Source organism: Callospermophilus lateralis, chromosome 1 (genome assembly GCF_048772815.1).
Source record: "Callospermophilus lateralis isolate mCalLat2 chromosome 1, mCalLat2.hap1, whole genome shotgun sequence".
Classification (NCBI taxonomy): Eukaryota; Metazoa; Chordata; class Mammalia; order Rodentia; family Sciuridae; genus Callospermophilus; species Callospermophilus lateralis.
Window position 1 is genome coordinate 139,131,968 of NC_135305.1, and position 20,246 is coordinate 139,152,213.

A 20,246-nucleotide genomic window follows, 5' to 3' on the forward strand; every position below is an offset into this window, starting at 1 on the left:
GGAAACCATATTCCTATTCTTCTGAGCATGTAGCTGATTACAAACCACACATTAAAAAGCAGTTGTTTTCTGGTAGTGGGGGTTGAACCCAAGGGTATTCTGCCACCAAACTATATCCCCAGCTCTTTTTAATTTTGAGACAGGGTCTTGTTAAGTTGCCCAGGCTGGCCTTAAACTTACAGTATTTCTGCCTTAGCCTCCCAAGGTGCTGGGATTACAAGAGTGTACCACTGTGCCTGGATACTTTCTAAGGTTCATTTCTGGGTCCATTTAGAACAGAGCAAACAGTCCATGTAATCTGCCACCAGAGGTCCTCAGGTTACTGCTGTATCAAAAATCAACACATTGCCAGTGATCAGATAACTGCCATCATCATTTATTAAGATGTATTTATTGCTGGGTACAGTAGTGCACACCTATAATCCCAATGGCTTGGGAGGCCGAGACAGGAGGATCCCAAATTCAAAGCCAGCCTCAGCAAAAGCAAAGTGCTAAGCAACTCAGTGAGACTCTGTCTCTTAAATAAAAATACAAAATAGGGCTGGGGATGTGACTCAGTGGTCCAGAGCTCCTGAGTTCAATCCCCAATACCAAAAAATAAAAGAATTTTTAAAAAAGATTTATTTTTGGCAGTGCTAAGCATCAAACCCAAGGCCTTATGTATACTAGGCAAGCACTCTATCAGTGAGGTACATCCCTAGTCCCTCATCATTTATCGAGAAAATAATATTTGTTTTATTCTATTTTAAAAGACTAGCCAGGGATACAATAAACTTTAGAAATAGCTTTCTATCTAGTGTAGTTAGCATAAAAAACTTCCCAATTGTTTGGAAAACTCATTATACTTGAAGGGTTTATTTGGCAAAATCCTTCTCCATCTATTCCAGTGCCACAGAAAGTGCCTGGCCTTCCACTATTTGCCTTATCTCTGGTAAAAGTTCGTTTCTCTTTATGATGCCTTTTCTTGAGCTTTCTCATCCCAGAATCAACAAATGTTTGCCCACAGATAACCAAGACACCCGAAGTAACCTGGATATAACTGTGGGCTCTCGGCAACAGGCCACACAAGGCTGGATCAACACCTATCCCCTGTCTAGTGGCATGTCAACCATCTCCAAGAAATCAGGTTTGTGGGAGATTTGCTCCTACATCTGTCACGTCTGAATCCCCATCCTGGTGGCCTGACGGACACTCACTCAGATAACAGAATGATAGACATCTTCCCCTAGGTTTAAAAACACAAGGTTGAGTAGGCGACCAGGAACTATACCTGTCCTTTGCCTTTCCTCCCTAGGCATGTCTAAGAAAACCAACCGGGGCTCCCAGCTACACAAATACTACATGAAGCGTAGGACACTGCTGTTATCCCTGCTGGTAAGACCCAAGGGTATGGCCACTGCCTACCACATGGCCAGACAGCACCCTAGGTGAGGGTGGCATGTGAGTACCTGCAGAAGGTACATTGGGCATTGGTGTCTGGTATTACTAGGCCACCGAGATCGAGCGTCTCATCACTTGGTATAACCCGCTATCAGCCCCAGAGCTGGAGCTTGACCAGGCCGGAGAGAACAGTGTAGCCAACTGGAGATCCAAGTACATCAGCCTGAGTGAGAAGCAGTGGAAGGACAATGTGAACCTCGCCTGGAGTATCTCTCCTTACCTGGCCGTTCAGCTGCCAGCCAGGTGGGCCTGTGTCACCCACCCTCACCAGAGGTCCTGTGCAGGGGCCTGCCAACTGAGCCATGAATGCTGAGGAGCATGATATGGCCACATCGTGATGAGGACATCTGGCAGGCCAGTTTTCTCAAGATACCCACCCACTCTTTCTGTACAAATGTTGCACAGTAATCCTTATGATGTTGTTAGGCTCCTCCTTGGGGTGCCATAGCACCCCAGAGACTTGGGAGATAACAATAGGGCAAATTCAGAGGCACAGTATGATTTACAGAAGCTTCTGCTTCCAGGGGGCAGACTGTAAAAACAGGCTTGGGGAGGGTTTGGTTTTGTTCATGGATGTCATCTTTGAACACAGACTACTCAGAGGAATCATTGCTGCAACTGACAGCCAAGGGTCCTGTAAACTCTGACAGGGACAAAATTCTTAGACTGATGGTGGCTGAGAGGGACTGCAGAGACCCACTGTGATACAGTCCCAGCAGATGGTTCCCCAGGCCCCTGTGGATATGTGAGAGGCAGATATTTCTTAACCAGGAGCCCAAACTTGCCTCCTTTCTGCTTTCTCTGGTCCTAATTTGATCTCAGGAGCAAGACCACAGATGGGTTCTCCTGCATTGTTTCAAAGCACATATTTATGGAATGCCTGGGGCAGTAACACTTGCAAACTCATGACTGTCCTCACACTGAGTAAGGTGCCTTGTGGCCTTAGACTGTAGACTGAGAAGCTGACCTGTGGATAGGCTACTATGAAGGGCCAGCACGAGAGGATATGGGACTGAAAAAGAGTAAAAGGTGGGGGTTCTAAAGCAAGGACTCTAAAAGGATGCCCTTTGAACAATGAGTGTAGATTAATTCCTGTTTAAGAAAGTTTGGGCATTTCTTCAGTCGATCTATTAATGCTATTATTTTTCAAACACTTGTGTTTGAGTAGCTGTCACTTGGTATTGACCTGAATCCCTCTAGTTCATCATTCCCCTCTTGTGGCTGTGGGGGAATGTATTTGCTGGTGAGGCCACCCAACTCACATCTGTGCACCTTAGGTTTAAGAACACAGAAGCCATCGGGAATGAAGTGACCCGTCTCGTTCGATTGGACCCAGGAGCTGTTAGTGATGTCCCTGAAGCTATCAAGGTATCATATCCCAGACACCAGGCCCGGTTTAAACTGCTCCCAGAAATGCCTAGAAATTATAGAAACTAGACAAAAACAGGGACCTGGTAATCTCAGTGGTATGAAATAATTCCCTGTATTTTCCGCTTCTATTATATAGCATTTATTTTGTTTATCATAGAAAAACAGCTAAGTACTTCAACCTAATTGCAATACTTCAACCTAATTGCAGTTGTGCAGTTAGGTTGAAGTATATTAAACACATCAGAATCATTTTCCATATTGTTATAAGTGGTTTACAATCATCACATTTTGTGGCCATCTTTGTGTTGTGGACCATGGGTTGGATATATCAAGAGGAGTCCCAGGGACTGCCTGACCACCCCACATCCCTATTTTCTCCCCAGTTCCTTGTCACCTGGCATACTATTGACGCTGATGCACCAGAGCTCAGCCATGTACTCTGCTGGGCACCCACAGATCCACCTACAGGCCTCTCCTACTTCTCCAGCATGTATCCACCACACCCTCTCACAGCACAGTATGGAGTAAAAGTCCTGCGGTCCTTTCCCCCGGTAAGCCCAGGGCCCTGCCAGACCTGGCTTCCTGAAGTGATTTAGTGAAGACAGAAGACAGGGTTCCATTATCAACCTTGAAGGCACCCAAGTATTTGGGTCTATCTTAAAAGACATCTTCATTCCCCTTCTTTGTTCAAGTAGTTGTAGAGGATAGATTTTTAGTCCTAATTCTGGCGTGTTTTCTTTTTCTATTTTTTTTCCCAGATGTGTTTTCTAATCATATTTATTTTTTAGTGAGTTTAAGTTAAAAAATAAAGTTTGAGTTTGATTCCAGAGGTGAGCAGACTCCCCACAACAATGCACCTGTGCCTCTTAAACCAAACAAAGTGTCAGATGCACCAGGGATCCCACGTGACAGCCATGTGGAGGGAAGGTCTGAAGAATATTCTAGAGCCTGACTCACTGTAACCCCAGCATCATGGAATCTACTGTAAATTTCAGCCATTTCCCCAAGGCAGGCTATTTTTATAAGTGAGAGAGGCCTTTTCCTAGTTCTCAGTCCTGCTGTGGCACTCAAAAGAGCATAGCATCCTGTGAACAGAGCAGAAGCAGGGCAGATTCCATTACCTATCATTATGCATTGGGTGGGACCCTGGAACATCATCTGTGTTGGTTAGTCTAACCTTAGAGATCATGGTCATTTCTCCTCTGTAGGATGCCATCCTGTTCTACATCCCCCAGATCGTGCAAGCCCTCAGGTATGACAAGGTAAGGCCGTGCTGGTACAAGCTGTCCTCGCTTCTCCCAATGCTGTGTACATTGCTTCCCTCACACCCAGTCTGTTCCCCAGCTCTCTCAGGTTCTGCAGGGACTCCCTCAGGAGCAGGGCTGCCCAGCTGTAACTGCATTCCCTGTGTTCCTGTTGCTATACCCTGAGGCCCAGTCATGCTCTGCAGGGTTCTAGGACAATTGCCAGCTACTTCATCAGGGTGGGCATCCTGTTCTGGCTTCCCTTTTGTGGGATGGGGGTCTTGACACAGTCATATGAACTCCCTGAACCTCACTCCCTTGTCTCCTCATTGGAAGTGGTGAGCCGGATTAGATAAGATGATGCCAGACTGCCATAACAAAGCACCACAAACCAGGTAGCTTAAACAACAGACGTATATTTTTACACAGATCTGATGACTAGAAGTCCAATATCAAGCAGAGCTTGTTTCTTCCATGACATGTAGGCATCTTTTGCCTATGTTTTCACATGTTCTGTATATGTCTTTTATCTCCTCCTGCAGGACACCAGTCATACTGGGTTAGGATCTACCTTAATGAACTCATTTTATCTTAATTACTAAAGATCCCATCTCTGAATACAATGAATGCTGAGGTTCTTTAACATGTGCACTAAGGGACACAGTTCAGTCCATAAAAGTATACATGTGCATAAAATTAATAGCACAAGGTATGGCACAGAAAACACCCACCAGAGTGGTCACAATCTTGACCCCATACTACCCATACCCCATAGTGGTACTTAATGTGGCCTTATTACATCTGTGCACCACACCCATGTTGAATGCAGCAGCATGTATTTCCATCTTCTCCCACCCTGTGTCCAACCTCGTTTCCCTGGCTACATTGAGCACTGGACTAAGCACTATATACCAGGCAACCTGGCTATGAGCCCCGAGGCTGGATGTCCCAGGGATGGACATATTCCCACAGACTGATATGATGCTCCATCTAGAACAGAAGCCAGCCTCTCTTAAAAGACAATCCTATAGAATGATTCACTGTCCTAACTAGGTAGTTTCCAGCACTCCGACTAAGTAGTGATACCATGGAGATATCATGTTTATGCCATGTAGATTGGGTCTTAGCACTGGTGCCACAACTTATGGTATAGCCCTAAGGAACCTTTTCTCCAGAAAGCCATTTCCCTTTCCCATCCCCTCCACCCCCATCTCCAGCAATGTTCTTCCTTTACTGCTTGGTGCTATGCTTTGGTGGGGGCCAAACAGAACAGCCTAATCCAGTGGAGAAAGGGAGCTGGAACCACTGCCCAGGATCTCTGTGTGAACTCTGAGTGGTGGCCACCAGAAAAAGGATTGAGCACATGGAAACTTAGGCAGCTACACTTAGCTTGTAAATGAGGCCAAGATTAGCATAAGGAAATGTAGGTAGGCTGCAGTTTCTATTATTTGCTGGTAGCTTACATCAGCTGCTTTTTAAAAATCTTTCTTATTTATGCCAGAAGTAGTGGCGTAAATAAGGTGGCTGAGGCAGGAAAATTACAAGTTTGAAGCCAGGCTGGAAAACTTAGCAAGACCCTGTCTCAAAATTTAAAAAATAAACTGGGCGCAATGGCACATCCTTGTAATCCCAGCTACTCAGGAGACTGAGGCAGAAGGATCACAAGTTCAAAGCCAGGTGCTGAGGATCAAACCCAGGGCCTTGAATGTGCAAGGTGAGCACTTTACCACTGAGCCACAACCCCAGCACCCCCCCACCCCCACCGGGATGAGGCTTAGTAATAGAGCACTTGCCTAGCCTGCACAAAGCCCTGAGTTCCATCCATAGGTCTGCGGGGGCGGGGGGAATAAGACGGTGCAATAGAGTGGGTCCTCCTTTCTAGGTCTTTCCTGCCTAGAAAAGTGCAACATGAGATTGTACACATGTTCCCAATTCAAATGTAGGATTACAGGGTTTTTTTGTATTTTGGTTTTTTACTGTATTTCATTTTAAGTTTGAATATTTTAACGCTAATAATATTGGTTGTTAACTACATTAACAAAGTACTTTTTTATTTTATCCTACTATGTAATACTTAGTAGCTTCAAAATAGCAATGCCAATATTGTTACTAACAATTTGCTTACTGAAAACTAGTTCAGATGTTTTTGCCTTTTTGTCCTTATATTTTCCACTGGGGGAAAAATATATGCTCTCTTGAAAGTTATTTTCTGTCTGTGGTTATAACAACACAGAACTTAGCTAACTTTATTTTTTTTTCCTGCTTACCATTTTAAGGGAATTTTTTTTAAGTTCTAAGCCTGTGAGGACCAAATATCTATACATATTTGCTTAGACTTTTTTTAAATAAAAGGAAGAATAAGGCTAGGTGCTGTGGTACATACCTGTAGTCCTAGCTACTCAGGAAACTGAGGTAGATGGATAGCTTTGAGTCCAGGAGTTCAAGCCCAGCATGGCAACATAGTAAAAGAAAAAAGGCGGGGGGGGGGGGGGGTGCAAGAACAAACCAAATCAAAAGCTAATAAAAATTTCCAGGGAGATGGGCTGGGGTTGTAGCTCAGTGGTGGAATGCTTGCCTCCCACGTGTGAGGCATTAGGTTTGATCCTCAGCACCACATAAAAATAAATAAAATAAAGGTATTGTGTCTATGTACAACTAAATATATGTATTTTTTTAATGTTTCCAGGGAAAGAGAAAACAAGATGAAGTGGTAGATATGTACCATGTTTAGTAATTTTTACTTTGGAACTCTCAGTGTTTACATTATTATAAAGAAAACATTTAAAAGCTATAGATTATTCACTGTTTACCTTTAGATTCATTTGCTGTCCAACTACTACTAAAAACAAAATATTTTTTAAAAAACAGAATTGGGAAATACCCATAGCCATGAATTATTAAAGCATTTCCTATGCTGAGCCCAGCCACCCACAATCCAAATTGGGAATATCCATTTTAGGAATACATTACCATGTGGTTGACCTCAGATTGCTAAAGACTCCTCTTCTGGGAGTCTTCTCTGAGTGGTCAGTCTGCCTTTCTTAAGCCCAGGACATGGTCATTAAAACTAGAGTTACCTGCCGGGTGCACAGTGGTGCACACCTGTAATCCCAGCAACTCGGGAGGTTGAGTCAGGAGGATAGTGAGTTCAAAGCCAGCCCTAAAAATAGCAAGGTTCTGGGCAACTCAGGGAAACCCTGTTTCTAAATAAAATACAAAATAGGGCTAGGGATGTGGCTCAGTGGTTGAGTGCACATGATTTCAATTCCCAGTACCAAAAAAAAAAAAAAAAAACAGTTACCAAGCTGGATGTAAGGATGCATTTCTGTAATCTCAACTACTCAGGAGACTGAGGCAGGAGGATTGCAAATTTACAGCTAGCCTGGGCAACCTATTGAGATCCTGTCTCAAATTAAAATTTAAAGCGTAGTCTGGAGGTGTAGCTCAGTGGTAGAGCACTCACTTACCTAGCATGCATGAGACCCTGATTTTAAGCTCTGTATGGTGGGGGAAAAAAAAAAAAAAAAACCTGATGCTACTGGTCTAGTGGTAAGAAATGATCAGAAAGGAAGAGAAACAGGTCCTTAGGATACTGGCTGTGTGTCAACTTAGCAGAAAATAGGTGTACATTAGATAGGGCTTTCTAGAATCTGCTCATCACTTTACTTTGGAACATTTGTTCTAAACAGCCTGCTTACAAATGAGCTTTTGGTACCTAGTCTACTCATTTCTCAGACTTAACAAAAGCAAAAATTGCTTTTGGAGGACTTTGTTCATTTACTTGCTTGCAGTACTGGGGATCGATCTCAGGGCTTTGCACATGCTAGGCAAGCTCTCTTTACCACTGAGCTATATCCCCAGCCCCAGAAACTAGTTTTGAGAATCATGGTTTTTAAATTCAACCTGTAGAAACAGGAGACAAATGCTGATTCAGGCCTGTATTGAAGACCTCTCCCACTTGGGTCCCAACTCACCAGCTACCAGCCAGCTAAAACTTGGCCTGTCCCCCTGGGCTAGTTTTGCCATTGATCCTGGAGAGCTCACCCACACAGTTGGTAGCTGTGCAGCCAAGCATTGGGAGTTAACTCTTCGACTGGGTTAGAAAATCTTTTCCTGGGCTGGGGATGTAGCTCAGTGATAAAGCACTTGCCTAGCATATGTGAGACTCTGAGTTCAATTCCCAGCACATCACTACAAAAAAAAAGAAAAAGAACGAACGTCATTTCTGGCAGAGAGTGAGTGGACCCAAAGCCTGGGCTGACAGTGATTTTGCTTTACTACAGATGGGCTATGTGCGTGAATATATTCTGTGGGCAGCATCCAAATCCCAGCTTCTGGCACACCAGTTTATCTGGAACATGAAAACTAACATCTACCTAGACGAAGAGGGGCACCAGAAGGACCGTGAGTATTTTGTTCTCTTTCTTCAGGCCTCTTTCCCCATCTCTAATGCTTTCAGCAGCTGCTCCAATAAGTAGATCATTTTTTTTTTTTTTTTTAGTAATACACTTCTCACTATTAACATTATAGGCAGAGCAGCCTTCAAAAAACCTTTGCTATATGTCCCCTCCAAGAACCACCAACCAGCTCTCAGGGGTGAGAGCCCCAGGTTAGACAGCTGTTTGTCTGATCAGAGCTCAACACAGACTCTGCCTGTGTCTGACACAACCTATGATTCTGTGTAAGGGCAGCAATTCTCCAAGTAGCCTCTAGGCTCTTCATACTCTTTTAAAAACTGTTGAAACCTCAAAGAGCTTTGATTTATGTGGGCATTAGCTATCAATATTAAACAGAATTAGAAATTAAAACTGAGAGGGCTTAGTATTAAGTATGGCATTAAGTATAGCTTAATAATAGGGTGCTTGCCAAGCTAATATGCAAAATCCTGGTTCAATCCCCAGTACTAGGTGCTGGGAGAGGGGCGGGTAGCCTGAGGAATTTAAAAACTTTAAAAGGGCTAAATCATTTAGGTTTGTGTAAGTACACTGTATGATGTTCACAGTTACCAAAATTGCCTAATAATGCATTTCTCATTTCATGTTCCATTGTTAAGTGACACATGGCTATATTGAAAAATCATTTAATATCCCACCCAGTCTTGTCAGAAAGATATTTAAGTTAGGAAGCTGTTGAACTCACAGGAGCAGATGTAAGTTATTTTCCCCCCCAAAAAAAATTTAGTTCTCCTTTTTTGACAGGATCTAAATTTCTGAGGCTGGCCTCAAATTTGCAATCCTCTGGCCTCATAATCCCAAACCTGTAATCCCAAATCACTGGGATTATGGGTTTGTGCCACCACACCCACAATTCTTAGTTCTCCTTTAAGTGGTAGATTTTCTGTTCATTTTCAAGAAAACTTCTGCCATAGATTTAAGTCTGAATAGCTATATTTTACCTATCATTCTTTGAAGTAATAAATGAAGTCCTACTCGGCAAGGTAATCCTAGCTACTCTGGAGGTTGAAGCAGGAGTATCATAGGTTTGAACTCAACCTTGGCAATTTAGAGAGATGTTGTCTCAAATTTTAAAAAGGGGGTATAGCTGCTAGGTACAATGGCACACATCTGTAATCCCAGCAGCTCTGGAGGCTGAGACAGGAGGATTGCAAGTTCAAAGCCAGCCTCAGCAATAGTGAGGCGCTAAGCAACTCAGACCCTGTCTCTAAATAAAATACAAAATAGGGGCTGGGGTTGTGGCTCAGTGGTAGAGCACTCGCCTCGCACGTGTGAGACCCTGCAAAAATAAATAAACAAAATAAAGATATTGTGCCCATGTATAAATAAACAAATATTTTTAAAAAATAAATAAAATACAAAATAGGGCTGGGGATGTGGCTCAGCAGTTAAGTGCCCCTGAGTTCAATCTCTGGTACCCTACCACCCCACCAAAAAAGGGAGTGTAGCTTAGTGGTAGAGTGTACCAGTGTTCAATACCCAGCACCACCAAAAAAAAAAAAAAAAATAGTTTCATGAAAAAAGAGGTGAGTTCAGCTTGAAAGTCAGACAAATGCTCTGTTCTCAGGTCAGGACAGTGCAGGCTTTAAATACAGCAAGGTCACTGCTTAGGCATACTATTTTCATCACACAGAATATTGAAAAGTCATGTACTTGGTTTAATAAAATTAATTTGTATTACTTCACGGGGGACATTCTCAAGTGACACTGGCTTTTTCTTTACTGTGAGTGTGTAGCAGTGAGGAATCCATGCACGTGGCCCTGTCTTCAGTTCCACTCTGGTGCCAGAAGCTTTTCCCATTAGCATAGCTAGTGTCAGCAGTGAAGGGGGCAATGATGGTCTGCATACCACATCCACAGAGCACACTACACATACTTCCGTTAGGGTGCTGAGATACCCTTGGCCTGAGTGGCAGACGTCCATGGATTTTACTGAAGGACTCTATTGCAGCCACAAGAGCTCAACTTTTTTGTTTCTTTGTCAGCTGACATTGGTGACCTTTTGGAGCAGTTAGTAGAAGAGATTACAGGCTCCCTGTCAGGCCCAGCCAAGGATTTCTACCAGCGGGAATTTGACTTCTTTAACAAGATCACCAATGTATCAGCCATCATCAAGTAAGTGGCAGCACTTCAGAAGCCTTTTCTGGGATATCTTATTCCAATCCCTGTCACTCCTTGAAATTGCCTAGGGAGCTTTAAAAACATCAACTAGTCCCAAGTTCCCATCCCAACCAGGTAAATGAGAGTTCCTGTGGTGGGGCTGCTGCTGATTCTGGTATACAGCCAGAGTGAGGGAGCTCTGCTCTGGTGATTCAACGTAACTTGCACTGCCACATCATTTCAGGACACATCTTAGTTTCAGTCCCTGTGTTGTCCCACAGTTAAGTCACTCTGCCTTCTCCAAGCTCTGAAGGATCCTAGTGGTATCAGGGAAATTACACATCCTTCACAGCTTCTATCATTGTTGGCCTGGGCCCTCAATTCACATGGATCTGACTCCATGATTGGCTCTCAGTATCATTTCTCATTTGCATGGGATGGAGCCCTGGAGTTGAGGACATTGGGCACATGCCCAGGATGACCCAGGAAAGGGAGGATTAGGCACAGTTCTTCCCGGCCTTGTTCCCCCTGGGCTATCTCCATCACACAGCTGCTTCTACTTTGGTCATTCCAAGGCCCGACCATGTCTCCAGTAGCTCTTTCCTGGGCAGCAATTCTGGCAGCTTCTAGCCCACAAAGATAAAGGGTTGGAGGAGTATGTTAGTCAGATTTGCCTCACTATAACAAAATACCTGAAATAATCAATTTAAAAAGAGGGAAGGCATTGGGTCTGGGACTGTAGCTCAGTGGCAGAGTACTTGCCTCACATGTGTGAGGAACTGGGTTCAATCCTTAGTATCACATAAAAATAAACAAATAAAATAAAGGCTTTCTGTTCATTTACAAAAAAAAATTAAGAAAGAAAAAAAAAGAGGAAAGAGGTTAGGGATGTAGCTCAGTGTACATGCTTACCATGCACAAGGCCCTGGATCTGATCTCCAGCACCAAAAAGAGGAAAGGCTTATTTTGGCTCACAGTATCAGAGGGTTCAGTCCATGATCAGTTAGTCCTATTTCTTTTGGGCCTCTGGCAACAGGAATACATAGCAAAGGAAGCTACTCACCTATGGCAGCAAAGAATCAGAAAGAGACCAGCATTGCATGATCTCTTTAGGGGCAAACCTCCAGTGACCTAAAAGCTCTCACTAGGTCTTACCTTTTAAAAGTCTACCACTTTCCAGTAGCACTAAGCTCAGAATTAAGCCTTTAATACATGTGCCTTTGGGAGACATTTCAGATCCAAACTATAGGAGGGAGATAACATTTCCTGAGTGGTATCATGTAAATAGGTGCAGGTCTTCAATTATCACCTTCCACCCTTATCCTAAGGCAGGAAGTCTAAAGGACCTGCCAGTCATGCAGGAAGTAAATTACAGAGACAGCATTTGAATCCAGCCCCCATAGCCACCTGTCTTTCCCAATGCTTCAAACAGCAATACACACACCCCACACACAAGGCAAGAGGCAGAGACAACTAGAAAACAGCCCCACCTTGGTCCCGTGACCATCTAGGCTTCTCCATGAGAAATACTGCACAGGCACTGCTGCAAATAGTCTCCTGACAATTGGGACTTGGGCAGGAATAGCTGGAACTGAGAAGAGAGAAATAGAAAAGGGAATACAAATGGGATGGCCCTCGGCTGTCCCTCAGAGGCCAGTTCCTGCAGGAAACAACAAAGCATTTCTGTTTTGTTTTTCAGGCCCTACCCTAAAGGCGATGAGAGAAAGAAGGCTTGTCTATCAGCTCTGTCTGAAGTGAAGGTGCAGCCTGGTAAGCAGGCAGCCTCTGTAGGCCTGTGAAACAGAGGGGAACTTCTGCTCTCTCCAGGTAGTACAGGGCACCCATAAAGACAATGGCCAGCCACACACACATATGCTTAGGCCCTTGGGCATCGAATGCTCCAAGAATGGGGTTTCCTCTTATCCTTATTCTGGATACATTTACAGAGGAAGAGAAGCCCTTGACTATGGAACAAGCACAAGAATGGAAGTGTGTTGAGAGATGCTGAGACTAGCAGAGGCAGGGTGGAAAATTCCCACCTGGAGAGCAAAATTCCACAAGGGTTGGTGGCAGATAGCTTCTATGAAGCTGAGGCTCAGCACATCCTCTTTGATAAGCATCTCCTGGGAGGTGGTGGCTCATTTGTTAGCTGTCTGGAAAGATCTATGAAGGTCAGAGTCAGGGAGGACAGATCTATAACAGCCAAAGTATAAGAAGTTGCTGGTAACCACGGATGAGAAGCAGTCCTCTGCAAGGTGGGCTGACTGCAGGGTGGACTTTCCATGTAAAGTGTGTGTTGGGAACTGTTTGTTGCCTCCACCATGATCATACGTGAGCTCCCTACGCCTCCCTTCTGTCCCTGCACAGGCTGCTACCTGCCCAGCAATCCTGAGGCCATTGTGCTGGACATTGACTACAAGTCTGGGACTCCCATGCAGAGGTGAGTACCTCCCTTGCCCCCTTCTGCAGTGGCCTTACTTAGTAGTTTGCTTATCACATGTGCCATGTTCTTTCTTTCTTTTTTTTTTTTTTTTTTTTTTTTTTGTAGTGCTGCAAAAGCCCCGTATCTGGCTAAATTTAAGGTGAAACGATGTGGAGTAAGTGAACTTGAAAAAGAAGGTCAGTAAAGAATTCTGCTTTTGGGCTGGGGATGTGGCTCAAGCGGTAGCGCGCTCGCCTGGCATGCGTGCGGCCCAGGTTTGATCCTCAGCAACACATACAAACAAAGATGTTGTGTTCGCCGAAAACTAAAAAATAAAATATTAAAATTCTCTCTCTCTCTCTCCCTTTCTCACTCTCTCTTAAAAAAAAAATTTAAAAAAAAAAAGAATTCTGCTTTAATTTGGGATCTAAATGCTTTTCCTTACTAGTGCCAGTTTCTTTGGGCCTATTTAGTTTATTACCAGCTCCCCATAAAAGATGATGGCTGCTACCTCTCAATCTTACCTCTCCCTTGGAGATGGCATGGAACTTGTATATATGACAGATATGCCCACCTTGGAAATACGCCCCAAGTCAGCTGCATAATCAGAAGGCCCCTTTAGGACTGAGTGGCCTGGGGCATTTATGACTTAGTTTCCTCTGGCAGCCTTACAGACTGGGGTCATAAATCTTACATCCAGGTGTTGGCAGAGCCATGCTCTCTCTGAAGGCTCTAAAACAAGATTCTTCTTGCTTCGCCAAGCTTCTGGTGGTCTCCAGCAATCCTTGATATTCCCTGGCTTATAGCAGCATCGCCCAAACCTTCACCTCTGCCTTCACATGGCCAAATTTCCCTCTTATAAGGATGCTAGTCATTAGATTTGAACACCACCCCCCATTCAGTATGACCTCATCTTGACTTGATTATATCTGAAAAGACCCTATTTCCAAGTAAGTCACATTCTGAGGTTTTGGGTAAGCAAGAATTTTGGAGTAACACATTTCAACCCAGTAGAGGGGATGTGGCCAGCTGCAGAGAGGCCGCTGGCCATTGTGGGGGCACACCTTCCATGGCCTTTCCTATACTCTGGCTCTTAAGGCCCCTGGGACCCCCAGTGTGCAGACATGTTCCTCCTGTCCCACAGACTCACAGTGTCCAGACTCACAGTGTCCTGGGCGTACCTAAGACCTCTCTGTGTATAAAAATGGGATTCCTGGGGCTGGGGATGTGGCTCAAGCAGTAGCGCGCTCGCCTGGCATGCGTGCGGCCCGGGTTCGATCCTCAGCACCACATACAAGCAAAAGATGTTGTGCCTGCCGAAAAACTAAAAAATAAATATTAAAAAAAATTCATTCTCTCTCTCTCTCTCTCTCCCTCCACTCTCTCTTTAAAAAAAAAAAAAAAAATGGGATTCCTGTTTTCAGTTTCATTTAAGCCTGAATATTCTTAGGAAAAGACTCCTGACCCAGTAATTCCACCCGCTGACTCATGACATTTTGGAGGCCCTCTAGGATCCCTGTTTGGCCCCATTGGGCTTTGCAGAATTGATCCCCAAGTTTCCTGGGGTTCTCTCCAGGCTCGTGAGCAGGACTTTGCCCTGAAGCCTAACAGGGCTTCTCACTACCCTTGGCCTCTCTGCCTCACTCACAGGTCTTCGATGCCACTCAGACTCTGAGGATGACTCGGGCAGTCAGGATGCTGATGATCAGAAGATCTGCTGGCAGGCAGCCATCTTCAAAGTGGGGGATGACTGCCGGCAGGTGACAGAGTTGACTTAGCAGGGCCATGCCTCTTTTCCCCCAGGTTGTAGGCACACTAAAGAGGCAAGCTTTACATACAGAGATGTGAATCTTTGCTTCCCCTCATTTGGTTCAGGTACCATGTAGTAAATTAGGGCTGTGCCAAACCCATTGATTTTTCCTTCTTGCCCTAACTGCTCCACCTCCAGTGCCTACCCAGAGGGAAATGCCCTGAGGCCAGCAGGGCCCCCCCCCATTTGTATCCTTCAGGCCTCATGGCCTTATGCCTAACCCATGCCTGAGTGTGTAGTGAGTCAAGGCCCTGCTCAGCTGTGGCCTCCCTTCTTCTATTACTGGCTTCTTAGCTTCTGCCCTGTGTGAACCTCAAGGACCACTAGGAACTGAGTGGGCCAGGGACCAAGGAGAGGCCAGCCAACTGCATCCCATACCTCCTTGGTTCCTAGGACATGTTGGCCCTGCAGATCATTGACCTTTTCAAGAACATCTTCCAGCTGGTTGGCCTCGACCTCTTTGTTTTTCCCTATCGGGTAGTGGCTACTGCCCCTGGGGTAAGTTACCTGAACAGGAGCCCCACAAAAAACCTGTCAATGCCTTCCACTTAGCAGGCCTTAAGATCCATCCTTCCTTCTTTCTTTTCTAGTGCGGGGTGATAGAGTGCATCCCTGACTGCACTTCTCGAGACCAGCTAGGACGCCAGACAGACTTTGGCATGTATGACTACTTCACACGCCAGTATGGGGATGAGTCTACTCTGGCTTTCCAACAGGTAACCAACAGGGCCTCAGCCCCAGAGGGCTTGTTTATACCCATCCCACCTCCACCACTCTCCTGTTAATCAGCACCTGCTTGCTTCCTTCCCCTGATCTTCAGAGTCCTCCTTCATTAGGGATACCTGTAACCTCCCTTGGCCATCATCATAGGAGCCTAGAGCTGAATTTCCCAGCAGAAAATGAACCTCTGAGTGTGGGAGGTCCTGCACATCAGACTCAGCCATGCTCACTTCTACTGCTGAGGTCTGCCAAGGTGGAGCCAGAGAGCCAGGCGTGGGGTCCTGGATACAGAATCAGGGAGAGCTCCCACAGGTCCCAGAGCCATTGTAGCCTTTTCTACACAGGCACGCTACAACTTTATCCGAAGCATGGCCGCCTACAGCCTCCTATTGTTCCTGCTGCAGATCAAGGACAGACACAATGGCAACATCATGCTGGACAAGAAGGGCCACATCATCCACATTGGTCAGCCGGGCTACAATTATAATCTCCACTCCTTTCACCCTTCAGACTTCAGGGAAGGAAGGGGGCACCCATAGAGAAGAGCAAGCATGCCCAGAGCCACCCATCAGGGAGGGCTGGTGAGGGGGGGTGTATACATGTCAAGCTCTGAGATCTAGGCTGTTGGCCACCAAGCCATCATACTGTGGAGGGTACCCAACTGGGCCCCAGGAAGTTGCCACCCTAGGGGAGTAGCCAGGAGCTCCAGGTCGGGAACCAGGCTTGTTCAAGCTTAGTACAGGCCTCACTTTACTCCAGCCTGCTCCCACCTTCACTTTCTTCCCTCTCTCTTCTTCCTCTGCCTATACCTCCCTGGCTGTCCCCAAGAAAACCTGGCCCATGACCTGATTGTGGGTTGTGGTATTTCTGAGTCCATTTCTGCTCCTTAAAACAGACTGCAGGGCTGGGGCTGTAGCTCAGCGGCAGAGCACTTGCCTAGCATGTGTGAGGCACTGATTTGATCCTTAACACCACATAAAAATGAAACAAATAAAGGCATGCTGTCCATCTACAACTATAATTTTTTTAAATGACTTGCTTATTTAAAAAAAAGATTGCCCCCATCCCCACCTGCCCTCACATCTGCCCCAGTTACAGGTGGCTTTGGGGTCTTGCAGACTTTGGCTTCATGTTTGAAAGCTCACCGGGAGGCAACCTTGGCTGGGAACCAGACATCAAGCTGACAGACGAGATGGTGATGATCATGGGAGGCAAAATGGAGGCTACTCCCTTCAAATGGTTCATGGAGATGTGTGTCCGTGGCTACCTGGCTGTGCGGTGAGACCTGGGGCATCAGAATAGACAGTCCCTCAAAGGTGGAGAGGAGAGAGGTGCCAGCAGCACCTGGTATCCAGGCCTTACCTTCTGGTCACCACTCTATTCACCTCTGCTAGCAATCTCTCCTCACTCTGAACCTCCAGTCACATCCTGCCAAAGCCCCTCAGTCTTAGGCTTCCCCTTTAGGGCATCTTACCTACCCTTTAACAATTGCCTAAGCACCTACCATCCCCCAAACTGCATGCTGGAGACTGGTATTGTCTGGTTTCACATGGTATATCACTTGGCCAAGTCAATACAACATGTGTGATAACATCTAGACTCTAATCCCTCAGTACCTCCTGCCCTGCAGGACAAGGGAGGGTCAGATTATCTTTGAAACCATGGCTAGAGGCCTCACATGGTCTGGACAGGGTGGGACCACTCAATCATCCTGGGGTGTGTGTGAACAACCCAGTTCAGGGATGTGCCAGCTGGGGAGCAGCAAGTTGCATGTGAAGGGGCTGCCATAGAAGGAAAGGTGCAGTGGGAATCCAGAGGGACCTGTTGGGGACAGCCATGCCACAGGACTATAGGCAGGGCCACCTGCTCAGGCTTTTGTCTACCCTACAATCCCCATCTCTCCACAGGCCTTATATGGACGCAGTTGTCTCTCTGGTCACTCTCATGTTGGACACGGGTCTGCCCTGTTTCCGTGGCCAGACAATCAAGCTCTTGAAGTAGGTTCCTTAACAGACACACAGACCATCTGGGGGACAGTTGTCCATTGGCATAGGCTCTACCCATGGGATCCTGTTATGTGATTGTAACTGTGATTATCATTTCCTTGCAACTCCAGAGCAGGCAGGGTTCCTGGGTGAAACTGTCATCAGATCATATTTGCAGAACAACCCAGCTTCTGCTGGCCACATGAGGTCACATGCAGGCATCCTTTAGTTTCTTGATGTTTCTGACCTGACCCTAAGCCCTGGGACTGTAGCAGCTTAGCTGCCCCATGCTTAGTCCTCCCCAGCCATGGGACCACTTAGGCCTAGAAGCTGAAGGGACAAGGACAAGCCCATACTAGGCCACATATACCCTCAGCACTATTCCCAGATTCTGGAACATGGATTCTAGAGGGTACATTTCCAGGGCATGGCCTTCAACTAAACAGATTTGCACAGATCCAACAATTCATTCCATAGGCAGAACCACTTCACACTGGAGGCAGGGTTAGGAAGGGAGCTATAGCAGCCAACAGCAACACCCTTTGGTCTTTCTCCCAGGCATAGATTTAGCCCCAACATGACTGAGCGAGAGGCTGCAAATTTCATCATGAAGGTCATCCAGAGCTGCTTCCTTAGTAACAGGCAAGTCACTACCTGTCCATGGTCACAGGGGGGCCAGGGCCAGGCCTAGATCAGGTGACAATGAGCCTGTATTCTCACAGGTCTCTTGTGGGGAGACCTGTGATTACTTGATTGTAATGGGAACTCTCAAGGAGTAATGGGTGCTGATTCAGGGAGGCTTGGGAATGCTGAGGAGAACACCTGGCAGAGGTCGAAGGCAGGACTTATAGGGTTGTTGAACTTCAGGCACACAGGGCCAAGAGGAGCAGGAAGGGAGCTCCAGATGGTTTGGACACCTTGTGCAGGTGCTGTGTTAGCACTGATGGAAGGGGCAGGGTGGGGACAATTGTCACATATTGATGTGAGAGCCATGATGGGAGGTTGGGTGTAGGTGCTAAAGGCAGAGCCCAGGCTGAGGGGTGAGAGTCAGAGGTGACTTTGAAGTGTCCACTCTGAACAGGGAGAAGATGGTTTGAACAATTAGGTGATTGCTAATCCACAGAGGGGGGTCTCCTAAAGATGGGGAGGATAGGAGGCTGCGGTGCCTAGTTGCATGGTGAGTCACTCTATACCAAAGCAGGCAGAGAACCAGGGTATAGCCATCTAATCAGGAAACTGCTGGCTGAGCCTGAGAGGAAGATGTAGAGAACCCACCCAGAAAGCCCACAGGGTCTGGTGCCCTAACAGGCAAAAAGAAAGAGGCCTGAAAACACGGCAGAGAAATGGGAGGTAGCTCAAGATGGGTGTGGGGAGCACCCAAGTATTGTCAAATGGCATTTCTATGAAAGCAGTTTGTGGAACAGAATAAAGAGGATCTAAGGTGAAATAAGACAAGCATGTGCTGAGAGTGCAGAGCAGGCTGGGAATAGAAAGAGGGAGGACTATGCCTCCCAAATCAGGGAATGACAGGCCATGGGGCTGAGGTGGTGGCATCTGTACACCTGAGCCTGTTTTAGAGTCTGCTGCCAGCATATTCACACATTCAAATTGCTGGGTTGAGCAGGAAGAAGGGTTTAGCAGGTAGGGAGGACTCCCCAGGGGTGAGGGGGTGCCCTGACTGAGCAGCCTCCTTATAGCCTCCCTTTACTCTCTTGCTTTGACCTTCTAGGAGCCGGACCTATGACATGATCCAGTACTATCAGAATGACATCCCTTATTAAGGAGTGGCCCTCTGAAGCCCAGCCCTCTGCCCTATGTGGCCCTTCCCAAAAGCCACCCCATAATCATGGAGCATGAGAGCATTTCTGCCCCCAGCTGTCCCTCAAGAAGCTCCCACACTATGGTCAAAATGGGTGAGCTACTGTTGGCCCTGCCATTTCACCCAGCAGCATGTTTTATAGGAAAAAGAACTGAAGCCCTAGAACCTGGCAACTGCTCCTTCCTTAGGCATGGCCCCATGTGACAATGCTTGGTGATGCCAGAGAGACTGAGATGACAATCATCTGATGGTGCTGTCTATGCACAGGTGTGAATCTTTTGTTTGCACTGGATACATTCCCTACCTGTCTTAGGTACATTAAATATTTTCTTGTGTATAAAAAAATTATATGCAACTTAAGATTGAACTAACATGGACAAAATAAAAACCCCAAAAAATGCTGTGTTGGAATTTTATTTTTGCAGTACTGGGAATTGAGCTAAGGACACTCCACCACTGAGCTACATCCCCAGCCCTTTTTAGTTTTGGTGAGGCTGGTCTCAAACAGGATATTCCTGCCTCAGCCTCCTGAGTCTCTGAAATTACAGGTGAGCACCACTGTGCCTGGTTTGACTGATGAGTTTATCAGTGTGTCCTAGCTTTGCTTCTGAAGGCGGGGGAGGCTCAGTGTTACCTGCTTTTCCTCCTTGTGTCCTTTATAGAGGGGAAAGACCCTCCTGCTCGGGAATTGCCTTCATGAGACTTTCGCAGGTTGCTGGCCCAGACACACCAGTTATGGCTTAAGCCTCACACAAATGACAGAAATAACATTGTATTATCCTCAACTGATTCCTGCCAGCTTCAGAGCCATCTGTCTCTCTCAGGACTGCCAAGGAGGTTACCCCACTTGTTTTTGTCCTAAGCGCAAGCTTCATTCATTT

The 20,246-nt window shown here is 46.1% G+C and overlaps 1 protein-coding gene across 2 annotated transcripts in view; it reads left to right on the forward strand.

Moving 5' to 3' along the window:
- The window catches only part of Pi4ka (phosphatidylinositol 4-kinase alpha), a 135,744-nt gene extending 115,978 nt beyond the window's left edge, over positions 1 to 19,766 (forward strand). For both annotated transcript variants that reach the window (XM_076862900.1, XM_076862964.1), the window contains 19 exons: positions 1,007 to 1,126; positions 1,295 to 1,374; positions 1,490 to 1,683; positions 2,718 to 2,808; positions 3,195 to 3,362; positions 4,020 to 4,073; positions 8,339 to 8,459; positions 10,495 to 10,624; positions 12,309 to 12,379; positions 12,977 to 13,049; positions 13,158 to 13,228; positions 14,682 to 14,791; positions 15,235 to 15,339; positions 15,432 to 15,557; positions 15,906 to 16,026; positions 16,680 to 16,839; positions 17,469 to 17,558; positions 18,105 to 18,188; positions 19,276 to 19,766. In XM_076862900.1, coding sequence (XP_076719015.1) covers positions 1,007 to 1,126; positions 1,295 to 1,374; positions 1,490 to 1,683; positions 2,718 to 2,808; positions 3,195 to 3,362; positions 4,020 to 4,073; positions 8,339 to 8,459; positions 10,495 to 10,624; positions 12,309 to 12,379; positions 12,977 to 13,049; positions 13,158 to 13,228; positions 14,682 to 14,791; positions 15,235 to 15,339; positions 15,432 to 15,557; positions 15,906 to 16,026; positions 16,680 to 16,839; positions 17,469 to 17,558; positions 18,105 to 18,188; positions 19,276 to 19,327 — 2,021 coding nt within the window. In that variant the 3' untranslated portion in view covers positions 19,328 to 19,766. The remainder of the gene's footprint in view (positions 1 to 1,006; positions 1,127 to 1,294; positions 1,375 to 1,489; positions 1,684 to 2,717; positions 2,809 to 3,194; positions 3,363 to 4,019; positions 4,074 to 8,338; positions 8,460 to 10,494; positions 10,625 to 12,308; positions 12,380 to 12,976; positions 13,050 to 13,157; positions 13,229 to 14,681; positions 14,792 to 15,234; positions 15,340 to 15,431; positions 15,558 to 15,905; positions 16,027 to 16,679; positions 16,840 to 17,468; positions 17,559 to 18,104; positions 18,189 to 19,275) is intronic.
- Positions 19,767 to 20,246: the final 480 nt, after the last annotated feature.